Source organism: Coregonus clupeaformis, chromosome 17 (assembly GCF_020615455.1).
Source record: "Coregonus clupeaformis isolate EN_2021a chromosome 17, ASM2061545v1, whole genome shotgun sequence".
NCBI lineage: Eukaryota > Metazoa > Chordata > Actinopteri > Salmoniformes > Salmonidae > Coregonus > Coregonus clupeaformis.
Window position 1 is genome coordinate 33,607,784 of NC_059208.1, and position 21,003 is coordinate 33,628,786.

The following is a 21,003-nucleotide window of genomic DNA, read 5'->3' on the forward strand; positions in this document are numbered from 1 at the left end:
TATACTTGTTGAGAACACTGACAAGGGCTACAGTTGCCAGACAGTAGTAGCATTAAGTTGAGCCTAGTTATGGCACAAATGCTACACAAAACACAGCTTTCGTTCTCACTGGATGATATTGCCTGCTCCCTTCGATCTGTCTGATGTTTACAATTTACTTCAAATCCTGTTCTTCCCCTCTTTGTCCTGCACTCAAAAGTGGACCCTGGATTTGGTCTGAGTATTATTTTCTCTCCTCTTTTTAAGCTTTTATTTGATCACAACTGCTCTCCCCAAAAGTTCAAAACACTCAATTAAAACAATTTATCAATCATAATCTTCGTTAGGACTGAAATCAAAGCAGGCCCCACTGTCTAACAGTGAATCTGCAGCTGTGTCATGTAATCGGTCAAGACCCGTAAAGCTGACCGCACCCCGCTGTATACGAACCCATTTTGGATATGGCTGTGGTTCGATCCCACCACCCCTGACTCTGGATGCGACCCATGGGGTGCTCCCACCTCCATACCCTCAACCACCAGACCCATGGTGCAAGTCAGCAACACTGCCCCCAGCAGCCAGACGCAAGTTCTGCATGGCCTTTCACCAAATAAATAATGCCGCAAAACTTGTTCTCTGAGAGTGTTTGGCCTCTCCTGATGCCCTCTTTACGCCCCCCAGAGAAAACTGGAGCCAATCAGTACAACACACTTTTTTCTCTCACTCTCAGGCATTTATATGTCCTCTCAAGGTGGGAGGGTGTGGAGGGAGGAAATACAGTATCTCTTTAGGACCACTGCTCCTGGTTACTCAGTCACGTTGAGCAGTGTTTTCAATGCTTGGCTTCGGTTCCTTAGTCTCTACTGTACTCAATCAAGGGCAGAGATTACTATGCCTCTCAAGGAGGAAACTTCATACTAATGTGTGCTTTCAAGCCGAATGAAAAGTTGTTACATTTGATTTGTGGGTGTATAATTTCAGTTCATTGTTTGCCTGGCCACAGATGGCTGTTTCATAACCACATTCTCACGCAGGTGTGTGTACATGGGAGAAATCTGTGGGTACGTATTTGTATGTATTCGTTAAGGTTATTGATATACTGTAAAACAGAAACTTGTCAAGTAGGAAACAATGGCATCATGTATTTGTGATGTGAACACTGTTCCCATTCTGGTGAACTCCATAGTGACAATGTTGTTTTCGGTCAGGAGCTGGATCCGGAGGCATCATGACTTCACAAATTATTTAGGATATGTGTTTTATTTCCTTAAAAACGACACTAACGACTGTCACTTATTGGTTATTTACTGTACTTAATCAGCATAATAAATATTACTCGTTACACAGTTGGCACAGGTAATCCAACTGAATTTTTTTAAAACTTGGATTTGTTTGTGTTTGTTATTATCATAGCTTGTAATATGTATATAAGTGAATAAGTCAGTATACAGTATGTGTCAGTATATGTATATACTGACATTCAGCAGTCAATGTCACACAGTGCTCACATAAGCCTTTTGGATTTAGTAAGACCTAACAGGTGGACATTTTCACATTGGCTGGAAGTGTTTAGAAACTGAAGCCATTAACTTGAGGTGCATTTGCATAACAGACCCTATGAGTAATCTATTTTCACACATTATAAATAAATCAAATGTTATTTTAACATAAAATAGAGGTGGGTTTATTATTATCTAATTGATTTAAGGAATACCTGGAATAGTATAAAAGTAATCCTTCTACCCCCATTAAAAAATATATAAAAAAATATATATATATATATATATACAGTGAGGGAAAAAAGTATTTGATCCCCTGCTGATTTTGTACGTTTGCCCACTGACAAAGACATGATCAGTCTATAATTTTAATGGAGGTTTATTTGAACAGTGAGAGACAGAATAACAACAAAATCTGATTGATTGACTGATTGAGGTTTTAAGGCAACAAAATAGGAAAAATGCCAAGAGGGGTGAATACTTTTGCAAGCCACTGCAAACAGGTGGACTTTATTTAACTAATTATGTGACTTCTGAAGGTAATTGGTTGCACCAGATCTTATTTATGGGCTTCATAGCAAAGGGGATGAATACATATGCACGCACCACTTTTCCATTATTCATTTTTTAGAATGTTTTGAAACAAGTTATTTTTTTCATTTCACTTCACCAATTTGGACTATTTTGTGTATGTCCATTACATGAAATCCAAATAAAAATCAATTTAAATGACAGGTTGTAATGCAACAAAATAGGAAGAACGCCAAGGGGAATACTTTTGCAAGGCACTGTATCTACTGTATATGTACCTATACACAGAGTGTAACTAACGTCACATCTCAATTGTGTCCGTTGTGTACACTGACAACGCTAATGACAACACAACATTGTGGATACTCCATTACCTTTAACCATTCACCTTCAAAAGCTGAAACTCCATAACTAACATCTGTACCTACATACACATTTGCACAAATTACATTATCACTTGCCAGACTCTACCAACGTTTTCCTCAGCTTTCCTGTCGAAACACATAAATCCTGTACAATTTTACACTAACACACAGTTAAATTGGCTGTGTTATGACAGTGTTAAGTCAGTTGTCTTAAGCTGACACCAACTTGGTTTAACATCTTTTAAAACTCTCAGAGGGTGACTAGGGGATGGCGATCTATGGTACGATGAAGTGCTATAAAGATAAGTAGCCTGGGGAAGGGGATGTACATGTATGGTACTCACAGAGTTTGCAGAGCCAGCTGACCAGGATCCAGAGTGCCACCAAGTACGGGAATTGAATTTCTTGCCAGTTCCAGGTGACGATGGGCAGGGTGGTGATAAGATTCTGTGTTCCATTTTCTGTGCCCTTGTCTGTCCTGTGCTCTGTGCCCATCTGAAGGTCATCATTCCCTGCCTGAGATGCCAGGCTGGGCCTACTGATGGCAAGCAGCACCATCACCAGGAAGAACGTGGAGTGCCATAGAGCTGGCATCTTGGAGCTGGATGCTTCTCAAATCTTTTGCTCTTTGATCGATCTTGGTGTCTGTCTCTCATTCCCTCCCTCTCTCACGGTCTCTGGATTTTCAGTGCTGGCCCTAAGTATGTTTGCTCCTCTCTGTCCTCGCTCAGGCTAGAGTACACCTTTTCACTACAGGTGAAAGCCCCTCCCATTCTTTAGCCAGACCAGCTAGTTGGGCCACTTCTTCAATGGGCAGGGGCGGAAGTTCTGCCCAACCTTACCACCCTCTTGGTACTCACTGGCTCAGGACACCAGAGGCTTTTCTAAAGTCTACCAGCCTTGCCAGCAGGCATACCAGCTTAGTTAGACAAGCTAGCTACTCTAACTTGAATGATAGCCTGAAATGGCTTCTTGGTAGCTAGTTATGAGGTTGGGAGATAGGTTCCCTATCTGGGCTAGCTAAAGCCAACTTCATAAAATTGCTAGGTGGCCAGAAGTGTTACAGAGATACAACAAAAATCTGAGGGGGCACATGTCCCTGTGCCCCCATCTGAGGGGGCACAGGGACATGTGCCCCCTCAGATTTGTTGTTGCTTTAGAAAAGTAAGCAATTACTAAATGTACTGAATAAGACTCATATTCCTTTAAATATTTTGCTCAAATTTTTGCAGATACATTTAGTTTCTAAGAATAACCACCAGTCAGGAGGAGACAGACAGCTCAAGAGGTATGCAAGGAATTAAGCGTAATGATTATGGCTCTAGATTGCAGGAAAAAGCTGTGACAGGTGTTTGAAAAATTCCAAATTCTCCAACTTATGCATGCAATGCCAAGCCCCCCTCTGGACATTTACATTTACATTTTAGTCATTTAGCAGACGCTCTTATCCAGAGCGACTTACAGTTAGTGAATAATTTTTTTTTTTATATACTGGCCCCCCGTGGGAATCAAACCCACAACCCTGGCGTTGCAAACGCCATGCTCTATCAACTGAGCTACATCCCTGCCGGCCATTCCCTCCCCTACCCTGGACGACGCTGGGCCAATTGTGCGCCGCCCATGAGTCTCCCGGTCGCGGCCGGCTGCGACAGAGCCGGCTGCGACAGAGCCGTAAATGTAAATTTACAGCCAAATGTTTAACTCCATGGCTAAATAGGGTGGGAAAAGATGGCATGCATCAATTCACATTATTAGCCATATAAATTAACTAATGTCCCAATGTATCATTTTAACCAGCGCCCAGCTTGCTGTTTAGCCTTTAAAATGTTAAACATGATTATGGCCTTGAGACCCATGTTCCATCAAGCATGTATAAGTATGCAATTTTTAACACCTGATTAGAAAGGTTCAATCTTGGCAAGATGGAAAGGTCAGACAAAGGGCATTTTGGGGCCTGAAGTTGTAGACAGTACATATTCTTGTGGAATACAAAATTGTGTCTTTGTAGTGTATATTTAAACATTTGTGAAGTTCATACCGGTTACAATTGAGTCACTATGAGCTATAGCATTCAGGTTTGCTTTTAACCCTTCTGCTTTTCTTCTACTAATGCCCTGAGGGCGACCTACAGCAACCTCTAGGAAGACGTTTTCAGAACACTTATGTGCTTTGTAATTTTCTTTAAACTTTCATCATTGTACAAAATGACATTACGCTTGCAGTGAAATGCTTTTATAGCACATTTCCATAAGTAACCACTGCCAACTATGTTTTTGATGTTCTACCCATGACAAAACCCTCTTTGTAAGGTCTCTTTACAGATTACTAATCAGGACTGCCAACCTTCCAGTTTGGACTGGATTTACCAGAAATTGGCTTTTACCTCCTGTCAAACAGTGAAGCCAGTCCAGGAGATTTTTTTGATGACTGAATTACATGAATAGAAGAAATCAATAAACAATGTTTAAGGATTGTCTGAGTCCATTCCAAGTTGTCAACCCTAGGTTAGGCTAATTAGCCATTCATCTTCTATCCATTCCTACCAGAACTAGGCCTATAGGTTGGGAATTAATTTCAGAAGCCCTGTTTATACATGCCCCTAGTGTCACGGTCGTCTATGTCGTCCAAGTATGACCAAGGCGCAACGTGTCCAAGAAACATGACTTATTTAATCAAAGTAACCAAATACAAAACAAAAGACGACTCAAATGAAGTCCACGGTACAACAGACCGAAAACGGAACAAAAACCCACAAAAACACAGTGCAACCACAACAGTTTAAATATGGCTCCCAATCAGAGATAACGAGCCGACAGCTGTCACTCGTTACCTCCGATTGGGAGTCACATGAATAATCAAGAACCACCACAACATAGAAATGAACACCTAGAAACCAACATAGAAATACACCCAAAAGAAAATGAACAACCCTGGCTCAATAATCAAAGTCCATGGAGCCAGAGTGTCACAGTACCCCCCTAAAGGTGCGAACTCCGGGCGCACCAGCATACAGTCTAGGGGAGGGTCTGGGTGGGCGTCTGTCCATGGTGGCGGCTCTGGCACTGGTCGTGGTCCCCACCCCACCATAGTCACTACCCGCTTACGTAGCCTCCTCCAAATGACCACCCCCCAACTAAACCCCACAGGATTAAGGGGCAGCACTGGACTAAGAGGCATCACCGGACTCAGGGGCAGCACCGGACTAAGGGGCAGCACCGGGCTAAGGGGCAGCACCGGGCTAAGGGGCAGCACCGGACTAAGGGGCAGCACCGGACTAAGGGGCAGCTCCGGACTGAATGGCGGATCCTGGCTGGTTGGCTCTGGCTGATCCTGGCTGGCTGGCGGATCCGGGCTGGACGGCTCTGGCGGATCCCGGCTGGACGGCTCTGGCGGATCCTTGCTGGACGGCTCTGGCGGATCCTGGCTGGACGGCTCTGGCGGATCCTGGCTGGATGGCTCTGGCGGATCCTGGCTAGACGGCTCTGGCGGATCCTGGCTAGACGGCTCTGGCGGATCCTGGCTGGACGGCTCTGGCGGATCCTGGCTGGACGGCTCTGGCGGATCCTGGCTGGACGGCTCTGGCGGATCCTGGCTGGACGGCTCATGGCTGGCTGACGGATCTGGCTGCTCATGGCTGGCTGACGGATCTGGCTGCTCATGGCTGGCTGACGGATCTGGCTGCTCATGGCTGGCTGACGGATCTGGCTGCTCGTGGCTGGTTGACGGATCTGGCTGCTCATGGCTGGCTGACGGATCTGGCTGCTCATGGCTGGTTGTACGGATCTGGCTGCTCATGGCTGGCTGATGGTGCTGGCTGGGCGGCTGGCGGTGGAGGCGGACCCCAGCCTCGGATTGCGGTCATCACCTCCAGCAGGGCGGCTCCCATCTGCAGGAGCTGCTCTTGCTGGCCCCGAACCTGGGCTTCCAGTCTAGTATGGGCTGCGTCGGCTCCTGCTGATTCCATAGCTGGTGTATGATTCTGTCTGGCGGAAGGCTCTGGCTGATCCTGTCTGGCGGAAGGCTCTGGCTGATCCTGTCTGGCGGAAGGCTCTGGCTGATCCTGTCTGGCGGAAGGCTCTGGCTGATCCTGTCTGGCGGAAGGCTCTGGCTGATCCTGTCTGGCGGAGAGCTCTAGCGGCTCCCGGTCTGGCGGACGGCTCTGAAGGCTCATGGCAGACGGGCGGCTTTGCAGGCTCAGTACAGACGGGCAGTTCCTGCGGCGCTTGGCAGACGGACAGTTCAGACGGCGTTGGGCAGACGGGCAGTTCAGGCGCCGTTGGGCAGACGGGCAGTTCAGACGGCGTTGGGCAGACGGACAGTTCAGGCCCCGTTGGGCAGACAGGCAGTTCAGGCGCCGTTGGGCAGACGGGCAGTTCAAGCGCCGTTGGGCAGACGGGCAGTTCAGGCGCCGTTGGGCAGACGGCAGACTCTGGCCGTCTGAGGCGCACCGTAGGCCTGGTGCGTGGTGCCGGAACTGGAGGTACCGGGCTGAGGACACGCATCTCAGGGCTAGTGCGGGGAGAAGGAACAGGCCGGACCGGGCTGGCGACGCGCACCGTAGGTTTGGTGCGAGTGGCAGGAACAGGCCGGGTCGGGCTGGCGACGCGCACCGTAGACTTGGTGCGGGTGGCAGGAACAGGCCGGACCGGGCTGGCGACGCGCACCGTAGGTTTGGTGCGAGTGGCAGGAACAGGCCGGGTCGGGCTGGCGACGCGCACCGTAGGTTTGGTGCGAGTGGCAGGAACAGGCCGGGCTGGGCTGGCGACGCACACCGTAGGTTCTGTGCGTGGAGCAGGAACAGGCCGGGCTGGGCTGGCGACGCACACCGTAGGTTCTGTGCGTGGAGCAGGAACAGGCCGGGCTGGGCTGGCGACGCACACCGTAGGTTCTGTGCGTGGAGCAGGAACAGGCCGGGCTGGGCTGGCGACGCGCACCGTAGGTTCTGTGCGTGGAGCAGGAACAGGCCGGGCTGGGCTGGCGACGCACACCGTAGGTTCTGTGCGTGGAGCAGGACCAGGCCGGGCTGGGCTGGCGACGCACACCGTAGGTTCTGTGCGTGGAGCAGGAACAGGCCGGGCTGGACTGGCGACGCACACCGTGGGCTTGATGCGTGGAGTAGGAACAGGCCGGTCCGTACTGGGAACACACACCACTGGCTTTAACTGGGGATCAGGAACGGGCCGGACCGGACTGGTAACACACATCAGTCTCTCACGCCGTGCCGCAACAACTTCCCTTCCTCTACTCGCCAATGGCTCCCGTAATCCGATAGCCTTCTCTCCACGTCTCCCTGTGGCAGCCTCCTGCTGCCCAGCCGCCAAGCCATGTGCCCCCCCCAAAAATTTTTTGGGGTTGCCTCTCGTCCTTCCGACGATGGCCCTGCTGATGCCGTTGCTCCTCTCCTGCCAGGTTCTCCCCCTTCATCGCCCTCCGGTACCGGACGGCCTCCTCCTGCGTAATATGTCCCCAGCCGAGGAGGACATCCACCAGCGTTCTCTCCATACCTGGCGCTTCCTCCCCAAGAAATTCTTGGGTAGTACTCTCGGGCTTCCAGCCTTGCCTCCGTGCTGCCTCCTCATATCGCCGCCTCTCGGCTCTGGCTGCCTCCCGCTCTTCACGAGGACGGCGATATTCTCCCGGTTGATCCCAAGGCCCCTTACCATCCAGAATCTCCTCCCATGTCCATGAATCCTTTATGGGAGTCCATAAATCCTGTGTAGGTAGGTCCTGTTGCCGCTTGACACGCTGCTTGGTCTTTTTGTGGTGGGTTTTTCTGTCACGGTCGTCTATGTCGTCCAAGTATGACCAAGGCGCAACGTGTCCAAGAAACATGACTTATTTAATCAAAGTAACCAAATACAAAACAAAAGACGACTCAAATGAAGTCCACGGTACAACAGACCGAAAACGGAACAAAAACCCACAAAAACACAGTGCAACCACAACAGTTTAAATATGGCTCCCAATCAGAGATAACGAGCCGACAGCTGTCACTCGTTACCTCCGATTGGGAGTCACATGAATAATCAAGAACCACCACAACATAGAAATGAACACCTAGAAACCAACATAGAAATACACCCAAAAGAAAATGAACAACCCTGGCTCAATAATCAAAGTCCATGGAGCCAGAGTGTCACACCTAGCATGCGTCCTACGTCCTGAGCTTGTCTTGATCTTGACCTAATCTTGTCTGCTTACACTTATAGGATCTGATCACAATGAGTATTTTAATCATCTACACCAATCCTGTCTAGAAATGTAGGCACAATCAGATCAGGACAAAGGTTGCATGTTAGAACCAGGTATAAATGTGGCTATAGCCTGGTTGTGTTTTGGTTAGACTGGTGACAGAGGATGAGTGCACAATACAGTCTACAGTTTATTAGTACTCAATTTGAGTAGTTGATCATGTTCTTGCATGTAGATCCTAAGGGAAGGGAGCACTGCTACATTGCTCTCCAACCAAAGTGCATGAATTGAGGAAAAAATGAAGTACAGTGCCTTGCAAAAGTATTCATCCCCCTTGGCGTTTTTCCTATTTTGTGGCATTACAACCTGTAATTTAAATGGATTTTTATTGGGATTTCATGTAATGGACATACACACAATAGTCCAAATTGGTGAAGTGAAATGAAAAAAAGAACTTGTTTCAAAACATTCAAAAAAATAAATAACGGAAAAGTGGTGCGTGCATAGGTATTCACCCCCTTTACTATGAAGCCCCTAAATAAGATCTGGTGCAACCAATTACCTTCAGAAGTCACATAATTAGTTAAATAAAGTCCACCTGTGTGCAATCTACGTGTCACATGATCTGTCACATGATCTCAGTATGTATATATATAATTCCAGGTTTTAAGGCAACAAAATAGGAAAAATGCCAAGAGGGGTGAATACTTTTGCAAGCCACTGCAAACAGGTGGACTTTATTTAACTAATTACGTGACTTCTGAAGATAATTGGTTGCACCTGTGGGAAATTATTCTCTTATATTTTAGATGTGCTGTTAGCTTAATAACAAAGCGTTAATGATTAAACATAATAGGTTTGTGCTGTACTGATATAGACTGTTTAACATAACAAGCTGTGATTAATGTGGGGAACTGTTATGGGGGTAGGCTGAGACAGGCTTGTGACTCACACAAACACAGCCTCTTTGTTAGAACGCTCAAGGACATGTGTTCTGCTACAGTGGAGAGGAACAGACTATGTCTGAAGTTGCAAAACAACTAAACACCTGGCAACAGTGAAGCGCCAAGGGGCTGGGACCAGCCTGTGCGCCAACGATAGGCTGAGTAAGTCTAAACCACGCTCAGTCTCTACTCTGATAGGCCAGCAGGGAGCGTTCTGCACAAAGTTCTGCACATTGGCTTTATCCAAATAAATTTTGTGAAACACCTTTCTGATGTAAGTGAACTAAATTATGAAACTATTATGAGTAGATAAGCACCATATTGTGACATGCAAACCTGTGGTGAATGTGATGTTAAACCATGGCACCATAGAGTATTGTTCTACCGGCAAGGTCCGTAACTGCGGGGGTACGGCTAGGATCGGAGAAAATACTGAAATCCCCAGGCTAGGACCACCGGGGGTGGGAACTGTGGGATATAGGGAATTATTGGTCTAAAAGTGTTGCGCTACTGGCAAGGATCGTAACTACGAGGGTACGGCTAGGATCAGAGGGACACTTACAATTTTAGATAGTGTTGCGCTATCGGCAAGGTCCGTAACTAGTACGGCTAGAATCGTAGGAGCACTTTAAAGTACACTATAGTGTTGCGCTTCGGCAGGGAGTTGTACTTGGGGGTACGGCCCAGATCGGAGGAGCACTTTAAAGTATAGGGTGTCGTATGCTGTCACGCCCTGACTCTGAGGACTTGTATTTGTTGAGTCAGGGTGTGTATTTTCTGTGTTGTGTTTGCTATGTCGATGTTCTATGTTTAAGATCTAGAATGTGTAGATCTATGTTGGCCTGTGTGGTTCCCAATCAGAGGCAGCTGTTGCTCGTTGTCTCTGATTGGGGTCCATACTTAGGCAGCATTTTGGCACCTGTTAGATGTGGGATCTTGTTCCGTGTAAGGTATGTTGTTTGTATGCTACCTTGGACTTCACGTTTCGTTTGTTGTTTTGTCGTGTGTTTAGCCGTAAATAAATATGAATGCATATCACGCTGCGCCTTGGTCCTTCTCGTCTGTAAGCGATCGTGACAGAAGATCCCACCAAAATAGGACCAAGCAGCGTGTTCAGGAGCAAACGCCGGGAATTAAACAGGAGGTTACGTTAGTTGATGTCCTCCTCGGTTGGGGGAGAATCACGGAGGAGGAGGCCATCCGTTACCGGAGGGCGATGAAGGAGGATGCTCAGGTAGGAGAGGAGAAACGGCGCCAACAGTGCCGACGACGGAGACCCGAGAGGCAACCCCAAGAAAATGTTTGGGGGGGGGGGGGCACACGGTGTGGACGACGAGGCAGCAGGAGGCAGCGACAGGGCGGATCAGCAGGTTAGGAGGCCACCAGGTTAAGGGGGCTATTGGTTCAGAGGGAGCAGAAGTTATTAGGTCAGAGGGAGGCGCTACAGGAGGCGATAAGGGAGAAGGAGAGTGTAGAGGCACGGCGAGAGGAGCTGGTTAGGCAGCAGAAGGAGCGGGGGTTTATAAAGGAACCCAGTCCCGCTCCTCGCACCAAGCAAGTGGTGCGTGTTGCCAGTCCGGTCCGGCCCGTTCCTGCTCCCCGCATTAAGCCAGTGGTGCGTGTTCCCAGTACGGCCCGACCCGTTCCTGCTCCCCGCACCAGGCCAGTGGTGCGCATCGCCAGTCTGGTACGGCCCGTTCCTGCTCCCCGCACCAAGCCAGTTGGGCGCGTCGCCAGTCCGGTACGGCCCGTTCCTGCTCCCCGCACCAAGGCTGTGGTGCGCGTCGTCAGCCCGGTCCGGCCCGTTCCTGCTCCCCGCACCAAGCCAGTGGTGCGCGTCGTCAGCCCGGTCCGGCTCGTTCCTGCTCCCCGCACCAAGCCAGTGGTGCGTGTGTCCAGTCCGGCACGGCCCGTGCCTGTTCCACCGGTGCCTGGTCCGGCACCGGTCAGCTGCTCCACTCCGGAGCTAGAGCAATCCACTCCACCGGGGTCTAGTCCAGCTCCGGTCAGCGGTTCCACTCCGAAGCCAGAGCAATCCACTCCCCGGGGTCCGGTCCAACTCCGGCAGCGGATCCACTCCGGAGCCAGAGCAATCCGCTCCACTGGGGTCCAGTCCAGCTCCGGTCAGCCGCTCCACTCCGGAGCTAGAGCAGTCCGCTCCACCTGTGCCTGATCCAGCTCCGGTCAGCGGTTCCACTCTGGAGCCAGAGCAGTTCGATCCACCGTCGTCGGGTCCAGCTCCAGTCAGCGGTTCCAGTCCAGACCCAGACGTCAGCCCCTCTCCAGGTTCGGGGTCTCCCACACCAGGGTCCAGACAGGGCTTGGTACGTCGTGGGAGGAGGGAGAGGGGAAGCAGCGCGCCGAGGTCCAGACCAGACCAGGGGCGCAACAGGGAGGTGGAGAGTAAGTGGTGGTCACGCCCGGAGCCGGATCCGCCTCCGAGGCGGAATGCCCACCCGGCCCCTATCCTGTTATGTTTATGTGGCGCGGTCGGAGTCCGCACCTTTGGGGGGGGGGTACTGTCACGCCCTGACTCTGAGGACTTGTATTTTTTTGAGTCAGGGTGTGTATTTTCTGTGTTGTGTTTGCTATGTCGATGTTCTATGTTTAAGATCTAGAATGTGTAGATCTATGTTGGCCTGTGTGGTTCCCAATCAGAGGCAGCTGTTGCTCGTTGTCTCTGATTGGGGTCCATACTTAGGCAGCCTTTTGGCACCTGTTAGTTGTGGGATCTTGTTCCGTGTAAGGTATGTTGTTTGTATGCTACCTTGGACTTCACGTTTCGTTTGTTGTTTTGTCGTGTGTTTAGCCGTAAATAAATATGAATGCATATCACGCTGCGCCTTGGTCCTTCTCGTCTGTAAGCGATCGTGACATATGCATGAGAGTGTGAATGATCCCAGTGTAATAAAATAGTGTTTGCAGACAAAATAAAAGAGTGAATGCAGGTTACTAAAATTAATAAACCTGTATACCTTGATAGAAAACTAATTAGGAATTAAAGACGTCTGTGGCTGTCCAAATTGTATAATTTGTGAATAACTATTGGGTTTGTGGTTGTTTAAACCGTATAATTTGTGAATGATAATTGGGAATAGATATACTAAGGTAGAGAAATTAAAATAAAACGTATTAAAAGTGAGAAATAGAAACTTGAACCTAAAATTTTAAAAACACTTAGAATAGAAATAAAAAGAAGGAAGCATTGTGTACATTAATATGGCAGGACACACAGAGGCGGAACGAGTGCTGAAAGTACTGAAGTCCACCCTTGAAACAAAAGGAGGGAGGGGCTAGAGACAGCGAGAGTATGGCTTTTGGAGAGTCAGGAAAGACTAAGAAGTGATTTGTGTCGATTAAGAATTGGCTAAAAACACCACGAAGCGATTATTTGAGAGGTACATATAAATTTCTAACGATATATACGTATGAACTTGCTCACCCGAACGTAGACGTACGTAATGGGTGAGAAAGTAGAGAATATGAGTTTAAGGTTGTACCGTTGTTTGATCATGTGATTGTCAGCTTCCTGCTTCCCCTGTTTGTCTCCTGGCCTCTAGAGGTCAGCTGTGTTCCCCTTTGCCTTAGTTTTTCCTCATGTGTCCTAATTAGCTTATCTATGTCACCTGTGCCTTGTTTCCCCTTGAGTATTTTAGCTGTGTGTTTTCCCCTTGTTTCTCACTTGGTTATTGCGTCCTGTCTATGTGTCTCCTGCTTTGTCCCACCGTATCAGTCCTAGTAAGTTATTCAAAGTTATCTTTAGTTTGTTTTTCTCCCCTCGGGGAGTTGTTTTGTTTTGCCTCCTGTTTTGGAACATTAAATCTACTTACCTGGAGTATTGCCTGGGGTGTTTCATTTGGGTCCTACAACATCTCCTCTGTGGCTAAGGGGTAGTACCCCCAGCTCTACACATTTGAGACCGGAGTTCTAGCCCGGCTTGTGACAGAATAACCAAGTCAATCATGGACCCAGAAACACTCAGTTCCCAGGACCTGTTGGCGGTGATCATTCGACATGAGGCTTCTTTCCAGCGCCATGAAGCCGTTCTCAGCCGACAAGAGGAGCTGATGGCTAGACATTCTCAACTCCTGGCCGAAATGATGAGTTCCCTTCACCAGCTCTTTGAACGCCTCCTTGGTTCTCCCCCTTCCCCCGGTCACCTCCCAGTGACGACAGGCCTTCTCGGTTGGCGGAGCCCCGACTACCACCTCCCAACCCCTTTTCTGGGGATCCAAGCTCTTGTCAGGGTTTCCTCACCCAATGCTCCCTCACCTTCGAGCTCCAACCCTCAAGTTTTCCCACAGACCGTTCCAAGATTGCCTACCTCATTACCCTTCTTTCAGACAAGGCGCTCGCCTGGGCCTCTGCGGTGTGGCAGTCCCAGGAGGCCTGTTGTGACTCCCACGCTGCATTTGTAGAAGAGTTCAAGCGGGTGTTCGATCATCCTGTCAGTGGGCGGGAGGCTTCCAAGCGCCTACTGTCTCTCCGTCAGGGCCCCCGAAGCACGGCAGATTTTGCCATTGAGTTCCGAACCATAGCAGCAAGGAGCGGATGGAATGATGAAGCGCTGAGGGTCTGCTTTCAGGGAGGGTTATCTGAGCCCCTTCAAGATGAGTTAGCCACCCGTGAACCAGCTGAAGATCTCGAGTCCCTCATAGCCTTGGCCATCCGCCTGGACAATCGTCTAAGAGAGCGGAGAACGGCTCGCCGTCAGGTGTCTCAGTCCCAAGTTCCTCTGAGCAGCTCTGTTTCTCCTGTTTGGACTCCGTCATTCAGAGCTGCCCCGGCTCCTGAACTGCCCCAGGATTCCCCGGAGAGCATGCAGTTAGGCCGTTCCAGGCTTTCTTCCAACGAAAGGGAACGTCGCATGAGGGAGCGTCGGTGCCTCTACTGCGGGGTTGCCGGCCACTTCCGCTCCACTTGCCCCGAGCTTTCGGGAAACGCCTGTCCCCGCCCAGCTACAGGAGGGTTGTGATGGGGAAAATTAGAGCCTCCTCCTACTAACGCGGTCCTAGCTATTCCAGCCACTCTGTCCTGGGAGGGCCACCAGCATCGGGTCCAGGCTATGATCGATTCCGGTGCCGCAGGTGATTTTATGGATGTAACCTTGGCTAAGGAACTTAAGATCCCTACCCAACTACTTCCTCAACCCCAGGCAGTTACAGCCTTAGATGGCAGACCTCTGGAACCAGGAAAAGTTACTGAGGCGACTCAGTCCCTGCGACTTACCATCTCTCAACACCAGCAGGAGGAGACCTTCTATCTCATTGACTCTCCCGAGTATCCTATTATCCTGGGTCACCCTTGGCTATGCAGACATAATCCCCAGATCGACTGGCCTACTGGCACCATTCTTAGCTGGGCACTTGCCAACTCACCTGCATGCTTCAGAGTTCCTCAGCCCCTAGTACCCAGTTTCAAGAGTCTGTTGACGTCTCCCGAGTCCCCAGTGTTTACCATCGGTTCAAAGCAGTGTTCAGCAAGGCCCGGGCTACTGCCTTACCGCCTCATCGCACTTATGACTGTGCCATTGATCTACTCCCTGGGTGCTGCCCTCCTAGAGGTCGGATCTTTTCCTTGTCCTCCCCCGAGCACGCAGCTATGGACACCTACATTAAGGAGTCCTTGGCAGCCGGCCTCATCTATGCCTCTACTTCCCCGGCTGGGGCGGGCTTCTTTTTGTTGAAAAGAAAGACGGGGGTCTGAGGCCTTGTATTGATTACCGGGGACTCAACAAGATCACGGTTCGGAATCGATACCCTCTTCCTCTCATGGCCACTGCTTTTGAGCTGCTTCAAGGGGCTTCCATTTTTACTAAGCTGGATCTCCGCAATGCTTACCATCTCGTGCGGATCCGGCCAGGAGACGAATGGAAGACGGCGTTCAACACGCCCACGGGACACTATGAATATCGGGTGATGCCGTTCGGGCTCACCAATGCCCCCGCAGTATTCCAAGCCCTGATTAATGATGTTCTCCGGGATATGCTTAATCTGTTCGTCTTCGTGTACCTGGACGATATCCTCATCTTCTCGAGGTCACTGAAGGAGCATGAGGGGCATGTTAGCCGGGTTCTCCAGAGGCTCCTTGACAATCACCTCTACGTTAAGCCTGAGAAGTGTGAATTTCATGTTTCTCAGACTCAGTTTCTCGGGTTTATTGTCACTCCCGGGCACCTAGAGATGGATCCCAAGAAGGTCAAGGCGGTCCACGATTGGCCCACACCTGCCACGGTCAAGGAGGTTCAACGGTTCATTGGCTTTTCTAACTTCTATCGGAAGTTCATCAAGAATTTCAGCTCGGTGGTAGCCCCCTTGACGACGCTTACCAAGGGAGGAGGGACCAAGATTCACTGGGGTCCGGAAGCAGCAGGGGCCTTCGAGGATCTCAAGCGCCGCTTCACTTCTGCTCCGATTCTGGTGACCCCTGACCCAGAGAGACCTTTCGTGGTGGAGGTGGACGCCTCAGAGGTGGGGGTGGGAGCCGTCCTGTCACAGAGGGGTGCGGATGGGAGATTACACCCTTGTGCCTTCATGTCTCGCCGCCTGTCTGAGGCCGAGCGCAACTACCACGTGGGGGATCTAGAGTTGCTTGCGGTTAAACTGGCCTTGGAAGAGTGGCGCCATTGGCTTGAGGGGGCTCAGCACCCTTTCCAGGTTCTCACAGACCACAAGAACCTGGAATATCTCCAACAGGCTAAGCGGATGAACCCTCGGCAAGCACGATGGTCCCTTTTCTTTAATCGATTCCAGTTCATCCTGACTTACCGACCTGGCACCAAGAACGTCAAGCCGGATGCTCTGTCTCGAGTCTATTCTCCCGAGGTACAAGAGAAGCCCTTGGCATCGATTATTCCGAGGTCTAGGATCGTCGCACCTCTTCAGTGGGAACTAGAAAGAGGGGTACGAGAAGCTCTTGCCCATGAGCCCGATCCAGGCGGTGGTCCTGCCGGTCGCCTGTTCGTTCCTCTCTCGGTTCGGGGCCCGCGTCTTGCAGTGGGGTCATGAGTCGCCCTTGACATGCCATCCTGGCAGTGCTCGCACACTGGAGTTCCTCCGACGGCGGTTTTGGTGGCCGTCCATCAAGAAGGACGTGCAGGTCTTTGTTGAGGCCTGCCCTGTGTGCAACCAGGGAAAGTCGACACGCCAGCGACCCCAGGGACTGCTCCATCCCTTACCTGTTCCTCGAAGGCCATGGTCACACCTTTCTCTGGACTTTGTTACGGGACTTCCTCTATCCCAGGGCAACACCGTCATCCTGGTGGTGGTAGACCGTTTCTCTAAGGCTGCCCGGTTTATTCCCCTGCCCAAGCTGCCCTCGGCTAAGGAGACTGCGGAGCTCCTCATGAACCATGTCTTCCGGATATTTGGCATTCCCCTGGACGTGGTCTCTGACCGAGGTCCCCAATTCTCGTCCCGGTTTTGGGGGGCCTTCTGCAGGCTTATTGGGGCCACAGCCAGCCTATCGTCAGGATTCCATCCAGAGTCTAATGGCCAAACGGAACGGATTAATCAGGATCTGGAGACCACCCTGCGGTGTATGGCGGCCAGTAATCCCACGTCTTGGGCCACCTATATTATTTGGGCTGAATATGCCCACAACACCCTCCAGTCCTCAGCCACCGGATTGTCCCCCTTCGAATGCCAGTTCGGTTACAACCCTCCTTTGTTTCCAGAGGAAGAGGCGCAAGTTGGTGTTCCCTCGGCCCAGCGCTTTGTCCAACGCTGTAGGCGGACCTGGAAGAAGGCCAGGTGTACCCTCCTTCGGACCTCCCAGAGATACCAAAGTCAGGCTAATCGCCACCGCCGGACGGCCCCTAGTTTCCGAGCTGGTCAGAGAGTTTGGTTGGCCACTAAGAACTTGCCCCTCCGGGTCGAATCCAAGAAGCTTTCCCAGAGATACATCGGCCCTTTCCGCATTTCTAGAAAGGTTAACCCTGTGTCGTATCGTTTAGTTCTGCCTCGCTCCCTTAGAGTTAACCCCACTTTCCATGTTTCACTCCTTAAACCTGTCTTGTCTTCTCCTTTTGCCCCCCACACAGACCCCCGCCACCTCCCAGGATCATAGACGGCCAGCCAGCCTACACAGTCCGCCGGATACTGGACTCCCGGAGGGTCCAGAACTCTCTGCAGTATCTGGTGGACTGGGAGGGCTACGGGCCAGAGGAGCGCTCCTGGGTTCCGGCCAGGGACATCCTGGTCCCAGGGTTGATCCGAGATTTTCGCACCCTGGGGCCAGGGTGTTCTGGAAGGAACGTCAGGAGTCGTTCCTAGAGGAGGGGGTCCTGTCAGCTTCCTGCTTCCCCTGTTTGTCTCCTGGCCTCTAGAGGTCAGCTGTGTTCCCTTTGCCTTAGTTTTTCCTCATGTGTCCTAATTAGCTTATCTATGTCACCTGTGCCTTGTTTCCCCTTGAGTATTTTAGCTGTGTGTTTTCCCCTTGTTTCTCACTTGGTTATTGCGTCCTGTCTATGTGTCTCCTGCTTTGTCCCACCGTATCAGTCCTAGTAAGTTATTCAAAGTTATCTTTAGTTTGTTTTTCTCCCCTCGGGGAGTTGTTTTGTTTTGCCTCCTGTTTTGGAACATTAAATCTACTTACCTGGAGTATTGCCTGGGGTGTTTCATTTGGGTCCTACAACATCTCCTCTGTGGCTAAGGGGTAGTACCCCCAGCTCTACACATTTGAGACCGGAGTTCTAGCCCGGCTTGTGACAGTGATAAGGTTTAATGGGTAATCGGACCATAACTAATGTGGGTATAGAAGTAATGTATAATATAGTAGAGAGCCAACAGAGGGTTCCATTGAACTATTATGGTTTATTTGGCATTTCAATGGCATAAGGTGAAATCTGTATGTATGAGTGGAATTCGACGGCTGGTATGGGTGGTGACCGGATACTACTGAGTATTTAGTTTGGTGATGTTGAATGGACGATTTGTAGCGTGTTTTGGGTTAAATAGAAAGGCTCACTTATTCAACCGAAATAGGTGCGGGGAGAGAATTTTTGTGTTACTGAATGAGGTGAGAGTTAAACTACTGAGAATAGAGAAGTATTATGGACACTCCGTAATAAATAAACTGAACCAAACAAGACGTTACTACAGCAATAGAGGATGGTTAATGTTGTTACGTTAGTTTTTAAACCCGATGATAGAGGTAAATGCAGAACGCTGTTTGAGAGTGTGTTTTATTTTTGCTACTAGGGGATTTAGTGTTTGAGATGAAAGGGCTGGCTAGTCGGGAGTGATGACGTGGCTGGTTGTGCGACATGGAAGTGGTTGTTTGGCGTACTTTGAAAGCATTGCGGATTGTGTGGGGTGACTGGCAATGTATGTAGAGGGTCCCTGGTTCGAACACAGGTAGGGACAGTGGGTAAAGCTTTCGCATTGGGGCTATAGACCTAGATTACTACGTGGATTGAGAAATGTGAAAGGTTGAATTAGATAGCTTAAGTAGAAGTATTCTAGAAAGGTCTATGAAAATATGTTACAAGGTCCCCGCGCCTTCCCCGTTGTGTAGGAAGGAGCAAGGGGAGGGGTGAGAGATAGTTCAAATGATAGGAATATCATTAAATGTATGCTTATCAACGATAGCAAGTATTTGTTTAATTAATAAGGGCCTAATCAGAGAGAACAGTTAAAGAAATTGAATAGCGAACTGAAATGGCGATAGAGCTGTGAAAATTGAGTTGAGGACAAAGGAGAATAACTTATGGCTCTGGTTAGCGGGAGAAAAAAAAGTAGAGACAGTCAAGCGAGTTAGATTGAGCTGTAAGATTTCAAGTGGAGGTCTGAATACTTGACTGAAAGGCAGTGCTTTGATAAATTCTAATTGTTATTACTTTATTCGATAGGTTGCTTAACACCAGTGGTGTATGCAAATAGTTGGTGAATTCTAGAACGATTATAATTTATTTTCGTTACGGGGACCAGGGGATGCAAGTAGCTTTAGCTATTATGCTGAGGGAATAGCACCAACCTATAGTGGGTTCTAGATTTGTTAAATAAACACACTTATATTTTAAACTAAAGTAATGCAATAGGCTACAATTATAACATTATCAGAAAAAGGCACAATTTAATGTTAAAGTAGTTATTACAATTATTATTAATAGTTATTACAGTTATTATCATTGATCCAGTAATAGTAGAGGAAAGGCAAGGGATTAAATCTCATTTAGGGAAAGGAGAAGAGTATGAAGATATATTAGGGAGAAAATACCATTAACTGAGGGATATAAAACGTTTAGCTGAAAAAGACAACAGGAATAATTTACCTTACACCCTATTATAGACATTGCATTACTTTTGATGTAACCGTGATTGTATTGGCTAAAAAATGAAATATGACATTTACAGGGGGGACAGGAACAATAGAAGGGGAGACAGATTTTCTTAGGGGGTTGATCAAATAATTGATAATGGATCATTTGAGATGAGATCACATGTTAGGGTAATCAATTAAATAATAATTGTATACTCAAGGAATTTTGAGTGGTTTTATGGATTAGTTATGAGGAATTAGATTGATACAAACAATTATTGATGGGTTAGGACTGGGGATATCTGTATCATGTTTTGTGTGTACTACCATCTTTAGATTACTGATGGTAATTGAAGGTTAACAAAATTATAACCAGGAGAAAGAGATTAGCTTATCTCATTGGAATGTTGCCCAGGGCGAGGGGGAGCAGTAGTGAAGTTAGGCAGTGAGCTACCAAATCAAGTGGGGCCTGGCTATTTGTGGTTGTTGTTTTTCAAATTGGGTTTTTCAAACAAAAAACAACACACCTAGTGTGATGTTTATAAAGCCTTGTTGTTTCAATTTTGGGGGGTTTTCAGCAGGTCAAGGGTGATAGGTCTTGGAGGAGCACGCACAGTGAATTTTATGGAGTTTTTCGGTTTTGGCTGAGTTTGGGGTATATATGATTTCTTATGAGAATGAATGTCATGAGGACTTAATGAACACTTGGGATAAGTAACATTTATTAAATATTTAGAATAATGGTAATGTTTGGTATACTATGGGATGGAACAGTTCGTTGAATAATTTCAATTGCCTCTGAACTCTGCTTTAACTTTCTGGTGTTAATTAATCATCCACACTAGTACATTCTAAAGGCATGAGAGGAGGACTTTAAGATAGTAAAATAAACTAAGTTGAGGGTAATTTATAATACTGTGAAAAGTGTGAAGAAGATTATAATTTGGTAATAATATATATGATTTGAACCATAAAATAACAGAAGAGAGAGAGAGCTTTCCCTGAATGAGGGATACCTGTTGCTAGTCAATTGTACTAATCTTGGATTACTTTTACGGGATAGAAGTAAATTGAGGTATTATCAAATGTTGTCATTTAAATTTCATTTTTAGTATGCTTTAATAAAAAACAAGTTGGTATATGAAACTAAATTAATGCAATGAGCTGCAGTAATCAGAGGAAGGCACAATCTAATGCGAAACAGCTATTACCTAGATCATTTATTTAGTAATG

General features: G+C 48.5%; 1 protein-coding gene across 1 annotated transcript in view; it reads right to left on the minus strand.

Moving 5' to 3' along the window:
* LOC121585534 (sodium/hydrogen exchanger 3-like) overlaps positions 1 to 2,968 on the minus strand; it is a 68,379-nt gene extending 65,411 nt beyond the window's left edge. The window contains exons 1-2 of the mRNA XM_041901858.2: positions 2,891 to 2,968; positions 2,719 to 2,842 (exon numbers count right to left, since the gene is read on the minus strand). Coding sequence (XP_041757792.1) covers positions 2,719 to 2,842; positions 2,891 to 2,968 — 202 coding nt within the window. The remainder of the gene's footprint in view (positions 1 to 2,718; positions 2,843 to 2,890) is intronic.
* Positions 2,969 to 21,003: the final 18,035 nt, after the last annotated feature.